Raw genomic sequence first — 15883 nt, 5'->3', positions numbered from 1 at the left:
ACCCCCCCACATTTACCCTCCACCCCAGCAAATAGTTCTGGACACATTTACCCCCCCACATTTACCCTCCACCCCAGCAAATAGTTCTGGACACATTTACCCCCCCACATTTACCCTCCACCCCAGCAAATAGTTCTGGACACATTTACCCCCCCACATTTACCCTCCACACCAGCAAATAGTTCTGGACACATTTACCCTCCACCCCAGCAAATAGTTCTGGACACATTTACCCTCCACCCCAGCAAATAGTTCTGGACACATTTACCCTCCCACATTTACCCTCCACACCAGCAAATAGTTCTGGACACATTTACCCTCCACCCCAGCAAATAGTTCTGGACACATTTACCCTCCCACATTTACCCTCCACACCAGCAAATAGTTCTGGACACATTTACCCTCCACCCCAGCAAATAGTTCTGGACACATTTACCCTCCACCCCAGCAAATAGTTCTGGACACATTTACCCTCCACCCCAGCAAATAGTTCTGGACACATTTACCCACCCTGTTCCCATTTCCGTTCATCCACTTTTCCTTCATTGACCTATCCAATCTAATTTTGAATTTTTATGTTGTTTCTGCCTCAACCACTAACCCTGGAGATGAATTCCACAGTCTGTGAGAAAGGTGGCAGGAGGCTGAAAGATGGACAAACGCTAAAAGAAAAGAAATTACAATTAAAATGTAAAAAACTTAAAAAATTTTTTTTTAAACTGTAGAGAAACCATGATGGCAGACAGTCCTGAACATATCCTTTAATGCGGATGGACTGGAGCTTTTAAAGTTCCATCTATTAGCGGAAGTGTGCAATTGTAAGCATGACTGTGTGACCGACAGTGACCTAGATAACGAGAAGTTCCAGTGAGGTGCCACCTCGAGGCATGCCAGAAATGATGACATCCCAATAAGCAGTGCACAACATTAATAGCACTTTTAATATATTAAATAGATACAATTGACATCTTGAAGCAGCACTTCAGATGCCCAGACATATCTGGATGTATCGTGCAGTACAACCCACCAGAGCCTCCAAAGAAAGAAGGAAAGAACTTGCATTTATATCGTGCCTTCATGACCTCCGGATGCTGCAAAGCAATTCATAGCTAATGAATTGCTTGCTGCTGTGCATCCTGTAGATCATACATTCTGCAGCCACACTGCACCAGTAATAGAGGTAATCAGCCCAAGGCAGATTGAATTTGCTGCTTTGCCCTGGATGGTATTGAGCTTCTTCAACATTGTTGTAGTTGCACCCATCCAGGTACTCTGTTACACTCCTGACCTGATCTTTGTGGATGTGGAGAAACTTTGAGCAGCCACGTCTCACTGTTTGGAACTGCACCCCAAATACATAGAAACATAGAAGATAGGAGCAGGAGTAGGCCATTCGGCCCCTCGAACCTGCTCTGCCATTCAATGCGATCATGGCTGATCATCCAAGTTCAGTACCCGGTCCCTGCTTTCTCCCCATACCCCTTGATCCCTTTAGCCTTAAGAAATATATCCAACTCCTTCTTGAATATATTTAATGTATTGGCCTCTACTGCCTTGTGTGGTAGAGAATTCCACAGGTTCACCACTCTCTGGGTGAAGAAATTCCTCCTAATTTCTGTCCTCAAAGGCCTCCCCCTTATCCTTAGACTGTGACCCCTGGTTTTGGACTCCCCGACCATCGGGAACATCCTCCCTGCATCTAGTCTGTCCAGTCCTGCCAGAATTTTATAAGTTTCAATGAGATCCCCTCTCATTCTTCTAAACTCCAGCGAGTACAAGCCCAATCGTCCCAATCTCTCCTCATATGTCATTCCTGCCATCCCAGGTATCAGCCTGGTGAATCTTCGCTGAACTCCTTCCATGGCAAGAATATCCTTCCTCAGATAAGGCGGCCAAAACTGCACACAGTACTCAAGATGTGGTCTCACCAAGGCCCTGTACAACTGCAGCAAGACATCCTTGTTCCTGTACTCAAACCCTCTCGCTACGAAGGCCAACATACCATTTGCCTTCTTAACCGCCTGCTGCACCTGCATGCTTACCTTCAGCGACTGGTGCACAAGGACACCCAGGTCTCGTTGCACTTCCCCTTCTCCCAATCTATTGCCATTCAGATAATAATCTGCCTTCCTGTTTTTGCCACCAAAGTGGATAACCTCGCATTTATCCACATTATACTGCATCTGCCCAATCACCCAACCTGTCCAAATCATACTGGAGTTTCTCGGCATCCTCCTCACAACACACACGCCCACCCAGCTTTGTGTCGTGTGCTTTAACTTTAAGAAAGGGAAAATAGAATATGAGAGTAAGCTTTCAGGGAACATAAAAACTGACTGTAAAAGCTTTTATAGATATGTGAAGAGAAAAAGATTGGTGAAGTCAAGCATAGGTTCCTTGCAGTCAGAATCAGGGGAATTTATAATGGGGAACAAAGAAATGGCTGACCAATTATATATTAAATATATATTTTGGTTCTGTCTTCACAATTAGGCTGACTGGATTGCAGTTACCTGGTTTATCCTTCTCCTTTTTTAAACAGGGATTTAACACTTGTAATCCTCCAGTTCTCTGGCAATGCTCCCATACCCAAGGAGGATTGAAAGGATGTGGCCGAAGCATTTTCCACCCTTACTTCCCTCAGCAACCTTAAGATGCATCCTATTCAGACCGAGTGACTTTTCTACTTGAGTGCTGCCAGCCATTTAAGTACCTCCTCTTTAACTAATGCAAAATATCCAATTTCTCTACTACCTCCTCCTTTACTGTGACTTTGGCAGCATTCTCTACTTTAGTGAAAACAGATGCAAAGTGCTAATTTAGTACCTCAGCCATGCCCTTTGCCTTCACAGAAAATTGCCTTTTTGGTCCCTAATTCTTCCTTGACTATCCTTTTATTGTTTATAAAAGATTTACTGTTCCCTTTTATGTTAGCCGCTAATCTTTTCTCATGCACTCTCTGCCCCTCTTATTTCCTTTTTCAGTTCTCATCTGTACTTTCTGTCTTCCACTTGATTTTCTACTGCATCATGAACCTGTCATTTATCATAAGCTTCCATTTCCCATTTCATTCTAATCCCAATTTCTTGAGTCATGAAGGGAGCTCTAGCTTTGGATGCCCTTCCTTTCCCCCTCATAGGAAGCTATCACCTCTTTGAAGGCCTCCAATTGCGCATTTACTGTTTTACCTGCCAATCTTTGTTTCCATTCCACCTGGCCATTTTCAACTCCAGTTGAATATTTGCACATTTGATTGTTCCTTGTCCCTTTCAACATCTACTCTAAACCTAATTTTTAAAAATGTTTGTTCCAGGATGTGTGTCGCTGGCAAGGCAGCATTTATTGCCCTTCCCTAATTGCCCTTGAGAAGGTGGTGGTGAGCTGCCGCCTTGAACCGCTGTAGTCCTTGTGGTGAAGGTACTCCCACAGTGTTGTTGAGGAAGGAGTTCCAGGATTTTAACCCAGCGACGATGAAGGAATGGCGATATATTTCCAAGTCAGGATGGTGTGTAACTTGGAGGGGAACTTGGAGGTGATGGTGTTCCCATCTGCTTGCTGCCCTTGTCCTAGGTGGAAGAGATCGCGGGTTTGGGAGGTGCTGCCGAAGAAGCCATGGCGAGTTGCTGCAGTGCATCTTGTAGATGGTACACACTGCAGCCACGGTGCGCCGGTGGTGGAGGGAGTGAATGTTTAAGATGGTGGATGGGGTGACAATCAAACGGGTTGTTTGTCCTGGATGGTATTGAGCTTCTTGAGTGATGTTGGAGCTGCACTCATCCAGGCAAATGGAGAGTATTCCATCACACTCCTGACTTGTGCCTTGTAGATGGTGGAAAGGCTTTGGGGAGTCAGGAGGTGAGACACTCGCCGCAGAATACTCAGCCTCTGACCTGCTCTTGATGCCACAGTATTTAAGTGGCTGGTCCAGTTAAGTTTCTGGTCAATGGTGACCCCCAGGATGTTGATGGTGGGGGATTCGGCAATGGTAATGCCGTTGAATGTCAAGGGGAGGTGGTTAGACTCTCGCTTGTTGGAGGTGGTCATTGCCTGACAGTTGTGTGGCGCGAATGTTACCTGCCACTTATCAGCACAAGCCTGAATGTCGTCCAGGTCTTGCTGCATGCGGGGATGGACTGCTTCATTTTCTGAGGTGTTGCGAATGGAACTGAACACTGTGCAATCAGCGAATATCCCCACTTCTGACCTTATGTTGGAGGGAAGGTCATTGATGAAGCAGCTGAAGATGGTTGGGCCTAGGACACTGCCCTGAGGAACTCCTGCAGCGATGTCTTGGGGCTGAGATGATTGACCTCCAACAACCACAACCATCTCCCTTTGTGCTAGGTATGAATCCAGCCAGTGGAGAGTTTTCCCCCTGATTCCTATTGACTTCAGCTTACTAGGGCTCCTTGATGTGACACTCGGTCAAATGCTGCCTTGATGTCAAGGGCAGTCACTTTCACCTCACCTCTGGAGTTCAGCTCTTTTGTCCATGTTTGGACCAAGGCTGTAATGAGGTCTGGAGCCGAGTGGTCCTGGCGGAACCCAAACTGAGCATCGGTGAGCAGATTATTGGTGTGTATGTGCCGCTTGATAGCACTGTCAACAACACCTTCTATCACTTTGCTGATGATTGAGAGTGGACTGATGGGGCGGTAATTGGCCAGATTGGATTTGTCCTCCTTTTTGTGGACAGGACATACCTGGGCAGTTTTCCACATTGCCGGATAGATGCCAGTGTTGTAGCTGTACTGGAACAGCTTCGCTTGAGGCGCAGCTAGTTCTGGAGCACAAGTCTTCAGCACAACAACTGGCATATTGTCGGGCCAAAGCCTTTGCAGTATCCAGTGTGCTCAGTCGTTTCTTGATATCACGTGGATTGAGTCGAATTGGCTGAAGACTGGCTTCTCTGGTGGTAGGCACCTCAGGAGGAGGCTGATATGAATCATCCGTCCAGCACTTCAGGCTGAAGATGGTTGCAAACGCTTCAGCCTTGTCTTTTGTAGTTGCATGCTGGGCTGCGGCATCATTGAGGATGAGGATATTCAGGGAGCCTCCTCCTCCCGTTAGTTGTTTAATTGTCCACCAGCATTCACGACTGGATGTGGCAGGACTGCAGAGCTTTGATCTGATCTGTTGATTGTGGGATCACTTAGCTCTGTCTATAGCATGCTGCTTCCACTGTTTAGCATGCATGTAGTCCTGTGTTGCAGCTTCCCCAGGTTGGCACCTCATTTTTAGCTACGCCTGGTGCTGCTCCTGGCATGTTCTTCTGCACTTCTCATTGAACCAGGGTTGGTCCCCTGGCTTGCTGGTAATGGTAGAGTGAGGGATATACCGGGCCATGAGGTTACAGATTGTGGTGGAATACAATTCTGCTGCAGCTGATGGCCCACAGCACCTCATGGATGCCCAGTTTTGAGCTATCCCATTTAACACAGTGGTAGTGCCACACAACACGATGGAGAGTTTCCTCAGTGTGAAGACGGTACTTCGTCTACACAAGGCCTATGCGGTGGTCACTGCTACCAATACTGTCATGGACAGATGCATCTGTGACAGGTACATTAGTGAGGACGAGGCCAAGTCAATTTTTCCCTCGTTTTGGTTCTTTCATCACCTGCCGCAGGCCCAGTCTTGCAGCTATGTCCTTCAGGACTTGGCCAGCTCGGTCAGTAGTGGTGCTACTGAGACACTCTTGGTGATGGACATTGAAGTCCCCCACTCCAGATCATTATCCATGGCCTCTGGATTACTAGTCCAGTAACATAACCACTATGCTACCGTTCCCAATGATATTGTGATCACTGTTTCCTAAATACTCCCCACTGAAACATGCTCCACTTGCCCTACTTTATTCTTCAGATCTAGATTTAGCACTGCTTCCTTAATCATTGGACTGGGAGCACACTGATCAAGAAAGTTTTTCTGTACACATTTCAGAATTTCCTCCCCCTTACCCTTTACACTGTTATTTCCCCAGGCTATATTTGGATAATTGAAGTCTTCTATAACACTACTCTATTGTTGTTACATCTAAGTTATGTCAAAATGTTGAGTTTAATTGCTAAGAAAACAGCGGTTGAAGTTATTCAAAGTGTAATTTTTATTTGGTGGTGAAACGTTGGAGAGATCGGACTGTGTTCACCAGGTTGAGACTGGAGCTTAGAACTGCAGATCACAAAGATCTGTTGGGATGACTGGCATGCTGCTATACCATTTTAGAGTTTTATTGAAAAAATGGATGCATACTGTGCAAGCTAAATGTGCTTTTTGGAACTCATTTTTAGGAACTTTATTTGCTGAGTGTTTGGAAAGTTGCCTGGCTGTTGCATGAGGAGTCCATTGTCTGGAGTAAGATGAACTTCTGCTGGCTTTCATAGTGTCACAGTAAGGGGGAAGCAGGCTGAGTAATGTCCCAACAAAATGAACACAATTGGGGATAACTGGCGCAAGAGGCACAGAAATGTTTTCAAAAGCAGGTGAAGGCAGGATTCCAGAAAAAAGGAACATTTCTTTCAGTGTCAGAACATTAAGAACAGTTGATATTGTACCACGTGGGGCATTTTAGGGAGTGCTTTCCTCTGCACTACTTCGTCAATCACTCCCAGGGCAGGTACAGCACGGGTTAGATACAGAGTAAAGCTCCCTCTACACTGTCCCATCAAACACTCCCAGCGCAGGTACAGCACGGGTTAGATACAGAGTAAAGCTCCCTCTACACTGTCCCATCAAACACTCCCAGAGCAGGTACAGCATGGGTTAGATACAGCATAAAGCTCCCTCTACATTGTCCCATCAAACACTCCCAGGGCAGGTGCATCATGGGTTAGATACAGAGTAAAGCTCCCTCTACACTGTCCCATCAAACACTCCCAGGGCAGGTGCATCATGGGTTAGATACAGAGTAAAGCTCCCTCTACACTTTCCCATCAAACACTCCCAGGGCAGGTACAGCACAGGTTAGATACAGAGTAAAGCTCCCTCTACACTGTCCCATCAAACACTCCCAGGGCAGGTACAGCACGGGTTAGATACAGAGTAAAGCTCCCTCATTTAGAAAATCACAGATTAATCAAGGACAGTCAGCATGGATTTATTAAGGGTCGGTCTTGTCTGACTAACTTGATTGAATTTTTTGAGGAGGTAATGACGAGGGCCGATGAGGGCAGTGCATTTGCTGTAGTCTACATGGATTTTAGCGAGGATTTTGACATGGTCCCACATGGCAGGTTGGTCAAAAAAGTAAACGCCCATGGGAAAGTGGCAAGTTGGATCCAAAATTGGCTCAGTGGCATAAAGCTAAGGGTAATGGTCGACAGGTGTTTTTGTGACTTGAAAGCTGTTTCCAGTGGAGTTCCACATGGCTCAGTGCTAGGTCCCTTGCTTTTTCTGGTATATATCAATGATTTAGACTTCAATTTCAGGGCATGATTAAGAAGTCTGCAAATGATACAAAAATTGGCTGTGTGGTTTATAGTGAGGACACTGGCTATCGACTACAGGAAGATATCAATGGACTGGTCAGTTGGGCAGAAAAGTGCCAAATGGAATTCAATCTGGAGAAGCGTGAGGTAATGCATTAGGGGAGGGCTAACAAGGCAAGGGAATACAGAATAAATGGTAGGATACTGAGAAATGTAGAGCAACAGTGGGACCTCGGCGTGCATGTCCACAGGTAGATAGGGTGGTTAAGAAGGCATACCGGGATACTTTCCTTTATTAGCCAAGGCATAGAATATAAGAGTACAGAGGTTATGCTAGAACTGTATAAAATACTAGTTAGGCCACAGCTAGAGTACTGCGTAAAGTTCTGGTCACCACATTACAGGAAAGATGTGATTGCACTGGAGAGGGTACAGAGGAGATTTACGAGGATGGTGCCAGGACTGGAGAATTTTAGCTATGAGGAAAGATTGGATTGGCTGGGGTTGTTTTCTTTGCAACAGAGGAGGCTGAGGGGAGACGTAATTGAGGTGTATAACATTATGAGGGGCCTAGATAGAGTGGATAGGAAGGACCTATTTCCAGTAGCAGAGGGGGCAGAGATTTAAAGTAATTAGTAGAAGGATTAGAGAGGAGTTGAGAACTTTTTTCACCCAGAGGGTGGTGGGGGTCTGGAACACACTGCCTGAAAGGGTGGTGGAGGCAGAAACCCTCATCACATTTAAAAAGTACTTGGATACGCGCTTGAAGTGCCGAAACCTACAAGGCTACGGACCAAGAGCTGGAAAGTGGGATTAGGCTAGATAGCTCTTTTTCAGCCGGCCCAGACACAATGGGCTGAAAGGCCTCCTTCTGTACCGTAAATTTCTATGATTCTATGATATACTGTCCCAACAAACACACCCAGGGCCGGCACAACACGGGTTAGATGCAGAGTAAAGCTCCCTCCCTCAGTGCACTGGATTTCAAATGGGTGGGTGGTTCCACTCGCCAGTCAGTATTGAACTTGGAGGGTGGAGACGGCGAATGGCGGGGGAGGTTGCTGAGAGGAAATTTCCTACGGCAACGTGCTTCTCAAGAGCAGGGAGGAATAATCTTCAAACTGCGTTGATGAGTGCTCTTGGCCTCAGCGCAGTATTGGCTGCAACCTACGCACAGACCGTTGGAGATAAAAAAAATGAAGTATAAGGAGAAACATTTTATTTTTATTTGACACCAGGAGTTGCTGGACAGTGTGGAGGAGTTTCATGAGCGTGGTAAGGAGGCTTTGACTGACGAAATTCCTGATTCATCCAAGTTGCAACTGTTGCTAGAACTGGGCTCCGGGTTGGATGTGGAGTTGCAGGAACTGCCCAGACTGAAGCAGCATCTCCAACAGGCTCGCTGGCTTGATGAAGTTAACCTCACCCTCTCGGATCCTGACAGAGTCACTCTGGATGCCATGAAGAAACTCATAGACTCCGGCATTGGTCTGGCACCACATCCTGCTGTGGAAAAAGCAATGGCCGATTTACAGGAGCTGTTGACTGTGTCTGAGCGGTGGGAAGAGAAGGCCAAGGTTTGTCTACAAGCCAGGTATGAGAAACAAGAGTGCAGACAATTAACACTTTGGAAAATGCTTCTCCAATTTAAACATGGTACAAACCTGGCTATGCTCAATGGCAGTTACTCATGGGAACGTTTGGGAATTGTGGTAAACCACTAATCTGCCTGTACAGAACATGTCTGGGCATGCCTCAGCTGGCTCCGCCCCTGGCTCCACCCCTAAGCCCAGGTATAAAGGTGATTGACCTCCAGTCCCCCTGGCTTTAAGGATCGGTCTACCAGCAGAGGCAGGCTCGTATTCTTTTGTTAATAAAAGCCTACTTGTTATAAGTTTAACTCTTAGTCTTCTGGAGTTATTGATGGCGCATCAGGAATATTATGTAAACTTTGACTGCTGGTGACATAATTTGAGAATCTAGCTTGGGAGATTCCAATATTACGAGGCAGTTAAACAGCTTTGTTACTTCAGTGTATGCTTTTAGAAGCAATTTGGATTAATGGCTGTATCTGTGCCTGAGAATCCAGCTCCCTCATGCTGTGAGCTCAGTCACTCCCTGGGTTAATGGCTGTATATGTTCCTGATAATGAGAAACTGTTTCCAGTGGCAGATGGGTCAGTAATTAGAGGACACAGATGCAGTGCCTGAAAGGGTGGTGGAAGCAGATTCAGTACTAACTTTCAAAAGGGAATTGGATAAATACTTGAAGGAGAAAAATCTGCAGGGCTATGGGGAAAAAGCAGGGGATTGGGACTAATTGGGGGCCCAGTACAGGAATGATGGGCTGAATGGCGGCCTCCTGTAGTGTAAAATTCCATGATTCTATGTTTGGGTGGGACCAATATGTGGATCTGTGTTTGGATGACCGCTGTGATGGGGTTGCATTTGGGTGAGTGCTGTGCTGGGGCTTGCCAATGCAGGAAACTTTTTTTTATCCGGGACGGACGGGACCGACGTGGTGCCGGTTCATCAAAAATTCCGGATAACCGAGAGCTATAGTAAAAGATACGGAGCTGAGAGCTCCGTATAAAGCAACAAACCCTATTGCTTAGCAACAGGTTCAAAACAATGGCCACAAGTTGCAAGCGTCTCTGTCGCTTAGCAACAGCTGCAGCCACACCCTTGCACAGTAACACATGGAGGAAGGCAAGTAATAAAAGCTACCTGAACCTACTACTGAATTTTGCCGGTTTACCGACATTTCCGGTTATTTAGGTGCCGGTTAATCGAAAGTTTCCTGTAGTTGGGTCATTGTGTAGGTTGCTGATTAGATCAGGTGTGTATGTACCTTCGTGTTTGGATTGCAACTGCCTGTGCATTTACATTTGACAATGTCGGGCCTAGTTTTGTGAGAGGGTTGGGTTTGGGTTTGTGAGAGGGTCGGGGTTGGGTTTGGGTTTGTGAGAGGGTCGGGGTTGGGCCTAGTTTTGTGAGAGGGTTGGGTTTGGGTTTGTGAGAGGGTCGGGTTTGGGTTTGTGAGAGGGTCGGGTTTGGGTTTGTGAGAGGGTTGGGTTTGGGTTTGTGAGAGGGACGGGTTTGGGTTTGTGAGAGGGTTGGGTTTGGGTTTGTGAGAGGGTCGGGGTTGGGTTTGGGTTTGTGAGAGGGTCGGGGTTGGGCCTAGTTTTGTGAGAGGGTTGGGTTTGGGTTTGTGAGAGGGTCGGGTTTGGATTTGTGAGGGTCGGGTTTGGGTTTTGGTTTGTGAGAGGCTCGGGTTTGGGTTTGTGAGAGGGTCGGGTTTGGGTTCGTGAGAGTGTCGGGTTTGGGTTCGTGCGAGGGTCGGGTTTGGGTTTGTGAGAGGGTCGGGTTTGGGTTTGTGAGAGGGTCGGGTTTGGGTTTGTGAGAGGGTCGGGTTTGGGTTCGTGAGAGGGTCGGGTTTGGGTTCGTGAGAGGGTCGGGTTTGGGTTTGTGAGAGGGTCGGGTTTGGGTTCGTGAGAGTGTCGGGTTTGGGTTCGTGAGAGGGTCGGGTTTGGGTTTGTGAGGGTCGGGTTTGGGTTTGTGAGAGGGTCGGGTCGGGTTTGGGTTTGTGAGATGGTCGGGTTTGGGTTTGCGAGAGGGTCGGGTCGGGTTTGGGTTCATGAGAGGGTCGGGTTTGGGTTTGCGAGAGGGCCGGGTCGGGTTTGGGTTCGTGAGAGGGTCGGGTTTGGGTTCCTGAGAGGGTCGGGTCGGGTTTGGGTTCGTGAGAGCGTCGGGTTTCGGTTTGTGAGAGGGTCGGGTTTGGGTTTGTGAGGGGGTCGGGTCGGGTTTGGGTTTGTGAGAAGGTCGGGTTTGGGTTTGTGAGAGGGTCGGGTTTGGGTTTGTGAGGGGGTCGGGTTTGGGTTCCTGAGAGGGTCGGGTCGGGTTTGGGTTCGTGAGAGGGTCGGGTTTGGGTTCCTGAGAGGGTCGGGTCGGGTTTGGGTTCGTGAGAGCGTCGGGTTTGGGTTTGTGAGAGGGTCGGGTTTGGGTTTGTGAGAGGGTCGGGTTTGAGTTTGTGAGAGGGTCGGTGTCGGGTTTGTGAGAGGGTCGGTCGTGTTTGGGTTTGTGAGAGGGTCGGGTTTGGGTTTGTGAGAGGGTCGGGTTTGGGTTTCTGTGAGGGTCGGGTTTGGGTTTGTGAGGGGGTCGGGTTTGGGTTTGTGAGAGGGTTGGGGTTGGGTTGGGGTTCGTGAGAGGGTCGGGTTTGGGTTTGTGAGGGGGTCGGGTCGGGCTTGGGTTTGTGTGAGGGTCGGGTTTGGGTTTGTGAGAGGGTCGGGTTTGGGTTTGTGAGAGGGTCGGGTTTGGGTTTGTGAGATGGTCGGGTTTGGGTTTGCGAGAGGGTCGGGTCGGGTTTGGGTTCATGAGAGGGTCGGGTTTGGGTTTGCGAGAGGGTCGTGTCGGGTTTGGGTTCGTGAGAGGGTCGGGTTTGGGTTCCTGAGAGGGTCGGGTCGGGTTTGGGTTCGTGAGAGCGTCGGGTTTCGGTTTGTGAGAGGGTCGGGTTTGTGTTTGTGAGAGGGTCGGGTTTGGGTTTGTGAGGGGGTCGGTTCGGGTTTGGGTTTGTGAGAGGGTCCGGTTTGGGTTCCTGAGAGGGTCGGGTCGGGTTTGGGTTCGTGAGAGGGTCGGGTTTGGGTTCCTGAGAGGGTCGGGTCGGGTTTGGGTTCGTGAGAGCGTCGGGTTTGGGTTTGTGAGAGGGTCGGGTTTGGGTTTGTGAGAGGGTCGGGTTTGAGTTTGTGAGAGGGTCGGTGTCGGGTTTGTGAGAGGGTCGGTCGTGTTTGGGTTTGTGAGAGGGTCGTGTTTGGGTTTGTGAGAGGGTTGGGTTTGGGTTTGTGAGAGGGTCGGGTTTGGGTTTCTGTGAGGGCCGGGTTTGGGTTTGTGAGGGGGTCGGGTTTGGGTTTGTGAGAGGGTTGGGGTCGGGTTGGGGTTCGTGAGAGGGTCGGGTTTGGGTTTGTGAGGGGGTCGGGTCGGGCTTGGGTTTGTGTGAGGGTCGGGTTTGGGTTTGAGAGAGGGTCGGGTTTGGGTTTGTGAGAGGGTCGGGTTGAGTTTGGGTTTCTGTGAGGGTCGGGTTTGGGTTTGTGAGAGGGTCGGGTTTGGGTTTGGGTTTGTGAGAGGGTCGGGTTTGGGTTTGTGAGAGGGTCGGGTTGGGGTTTGTGAGAGGGTCGGGTTGAGTTTGGGTTTCTGTGAGGGTCGGGTTTGGGTTTGTGAGAGGGTCGGGTTTGGGTTTGGGTTTGGGTTTGTGAGCGGGTCGGGTTTGGGTTTGTGAGAGGGTCGGGTTTGGGTTGGGGTTTGTGAGAGGGTCGAGTTTGGGTTTGTGAGAGGGTCGGGTCGAGTTTGGGTTTGTGAGAGGGTCGGGTCGGGTTTGGGTTTGTGAGAGGTTTGGGTTTGTGAGAGGTTTGGGTTTGTGAGAGGGTTGGGTTTGTGAGAGGGTCGGGTTTGTGAGAGGGTCGGGTCGAGTTTGGGTTTGTGAGAGGGTCGGGTTTGTGAGAGGGTCGGGTCGAGTTTGGGTTTGTGAGAGGGTCGGGTTTGTGAGAGGGTTGGGTCGAGTTTGGGTTTGTGAGAGGGTCGGGTCGAGTTTGGGTTTGTGAGAGGGTCGGGTTTGTGAGAGGGTCGGGTCGAGTTTGGGTTTGTGAGAGGGTCGGGTTTGGGTTTGTGAGAGGTTTGGGTCGGGTTTGGGTTTCTGTGAGGGTCGGGTTTGGGTTTCTGAGAGGTTTGGGTTTGTGAGAGGGTCGGATTTGGGTTGGTGAGAGGGTCGGGTTTGGGTTTGGGTTTGTGAGAGCGTCGGGTTTGTGAGAGGGTTGGATTTGGGTTGGTGAGAGGGTCGGATTTGGGTTGGGGTTTGTGAGAGGGTCGGGTTTGTGAGAGGGTCGGGTTTGGGTTGGGGTTTGTGAGAGGGCCGGGTTTGGGTTGGGGTTTGTGAGAGGGTCGGATTTGGGTTTGTGAGAGGGTCGGGTCGAGTTTGGGTTTCTGTGAGGGTCGGGTTTGGGTCGGGGTTTGTGAGAGGGTCGGGTTTGGGTTTGTGAGAGGGTCGGGTTTGGGTTGGGGTTTGTGAGAGGGTCGGGTTTGGGTTGGGATTTGTGAGAGGGTCGGGTTTGGGTTTGTGAGAGGTTTGGGTTTGTGAGAGGGTCGGGTTGGGGTTTGTGAGAGGGTCAGGTTTGGGTTGGGGTTTGTGAGAGGGTCGGGTTTGGGTTTGTGAGAGGTTTGGGTTTGTGAGAGGGTCGGGTTGGGGTTTGTGAGAGGGTCGGGTTGGGGTTTGGGAGAGGGTCGGGGTTGGGTTTGGGAGAGGGTCGGGTTTGTGAGAGGGTCGGGTTTGTGAGAGGGGGTTTGTGAGAGGGTCGGGTTTGGGTTTGTGAGAGGGTCGGGTTTGGGTTGGGGTTTGTGAGAGGTTTGGGTTTGTGAGAGGGTCGGGTTTGGGTTTGTGAGAGGGTCGGGTTTGGGTTGGGGTTTGTGAGAGGTTTGGGTTCGTGAGAGGGTCGGGTTTGGGTTTGTGAGAGGGTTGGGTTTGGGTTGGGGTTTGGGAGAGGGTCGGGTTTGTGAGAGGGTCGGGTTTGTGAGAGGTTTGGGTTTGGGTTGGGGTTTGTGAGAGGTTTGGGTTTGTGAGAGGGTCGGGTTTGGGTTTGAGGATGAATTGGTCTTGGCTGATGCTGACAGTGCCACTGTTTTATTTTGTTTGCAGGCCAAGGCATGGTATGGCGACTCTGGATTGTATTGTAAATGAGGCAAAGAATATTCCTGCATACCTGCCGAATGTGCTGGTTCTTAAGGAAGCTCTGCAGAAAGCCAGAGACTGGACAGCCAAAGTGGAAGCTATTCAGGCAGGTTTGAGGCATTTGAACTGTTCCGTAAGTAGTAGAAAGTGATCGTTTCAAGTCTACAAGCTTTCACTACATTTGTAAAGATTGCCCTACTCCCACATTCCATGGTGAAACCAGGATTCCATGTTCATGAAAGTGGACTTGGTCCCCAGCCATTTTTCTCATGTTACCTGTAGCTGAGTTGCTCATTAAGCCCAGAGTGACTGTCTGATTTTAATTTGCTTCTCCCCCTCCGTGCCTTTGAAAGAGTACTTGTTTTCCACTTGCTGCTTGCCACTTCATGTTCTGTGGTGTCCAGGCTTGAGCTCACCCTGTTAGAGAAACCGATGAATAACTTCCATCATCCTACCAAATTGCGAGGTGCAGCAATTTCCTTGATGGAATGAATCTGCTGTCAGAGTTAGCATTCATGGTGCAGTGTACGTGGTCGCAAATTAAACACTCTGAGCTATGCCTGAGGGACTATGATTTGTAGCTGGCACAGTCCTATGATACTACTGTGCAAGAAGGATAGGAGAAATGTAATCCAGAGCTAAACTTGTGCTCTAAAGTTATGGAGTCATTATGGTGTCTGATAACTGGCTGTGTGATATAATATTTACAAGCTATGTTCTCACCTCTCCCATTGTAAGAGCACTGGGATCGGTACCGAGTAAACTTGAAAGGCACATTTATCAAAGGGCACCAGAACTTCTTCATCTTAACTTTGTGGTCTTTGTGATGGAGAAAATATGGGGTCAGATGCTCAGGATGGAATAGGGCACAGAGGCCGCAACGGTCTGGTTCAGCCTCAGACAGTGGCTGAAGAGGGGGATGGAATTGGTGTTTGGTGGTGGGGGGTTGGGGGCAAAGATGATGGCTTCAGTCTTCCCAATGTTTAACTGGAGGAAATTGGATTGCATTCAAGGTGGGATGTTGGACAAGCAGTCCGACTGCACAGGGGCAGTGGAGGGGTCGAGAGAGCTGGTGGATAGGTAGGGCTGCGTTTTGTCAGGGGACAGTACCTGAGGAGATGGAACCATTTACAATGTCAGCTAGCGTGGAGAACAGGAAGGGAAGTTACACGATCAGCCAGCTCAGTTGAAATGGGAACAAGAGAGCAGAAAGTGAGTCTCGTGGAGAGTGCTTGAGGAGATATAGAAGAGAAAGATGTGGAATCAGGACTTGAGCAGAAGAGAGGTTTGGCTTGGTGGGAAAGGGGAAGTTTGGAAAGCAGTTGAGGCAGCTGAATGGATGGTCTCAATCTTAGTGACAAAGAAGCCCCTCAGACTTATTGGAGATGAAAGAGGGGCGAGGGATTTAAGGAAGCAGTTGGTAGTGGAGAAAAGAAGCTGTGGGTTATCTTTACATTCCAGGATAATCCTGGAGTAGTGGGCGTTTTAGCAGATGTTGCCTGATAGTGCTTGATGTGGTCCAGCAAGATCTGGTGATGGATGGCTAAAGCAGTTATGTGACAGATGCGGTCAGGCCTGTGCCTCTTGGACTTGAGGGAGTGAAGTTAGGAACTATACCAGGTGGAACGACCAGGCTGGGAGAGCGTAAGGGCCTTTTACTGGGGACATCAAAAGTGGAGATGACTGTGTGGTTGAGCAGATCGACAGCTGCACAAGTATTGTGGCGAATGGAAAGTCAAAGG

At 49.0% G+C, this 15883-nt stretch overlaps 1 protein-coding gene across 6 annotated transcripts in view; it reads left to right on the top strand.

Annotated features, from left to right (window-relative positions):
- Window positions 1-15883, top strand: part of kdm5a (lysine demethylase 5A) — a 343245-nt gene that overhangs the window by 204718 nt on the left and 122644 nt on the right. For all 6 annotated transcript variants that reach the window (XM_086008547.1, XM_086008546.1, XM_086008544.1 and 3 more), the window contains exons 19-20: window positions 8666-9021; window positions 14109-14247. In XM_086008547.1, coding sequence (XP_085864673.1) covers window positions 8666-9021; window positions 14109-14247 — 495 coding nt within the window. The remainder of the gene's footprint in view (window positions 1-8665; window positions 9022-14108; window positions 14248-15883) is intronic.

The sequence above is a fragment of the Somniosus microcephalus genome, chromosome 16 (assembly GCF_052327205.1).
Source record: "Somniosus microcephalus isolate GS21.2 chromosome 16, FLI_Smic_1.0, whole genome shotgun sequence".
Taxonomy (NCBI): domain Eukaryota; kingdom Metazoa; phylum Chordata; class Chondrichthyes; order Squaliformes; family Somniosidae; genus Somniosus; species Somniosus microcephalus.
This window is presented reverse-complemented; position numbering and strand designations above follow the sequence as displayed.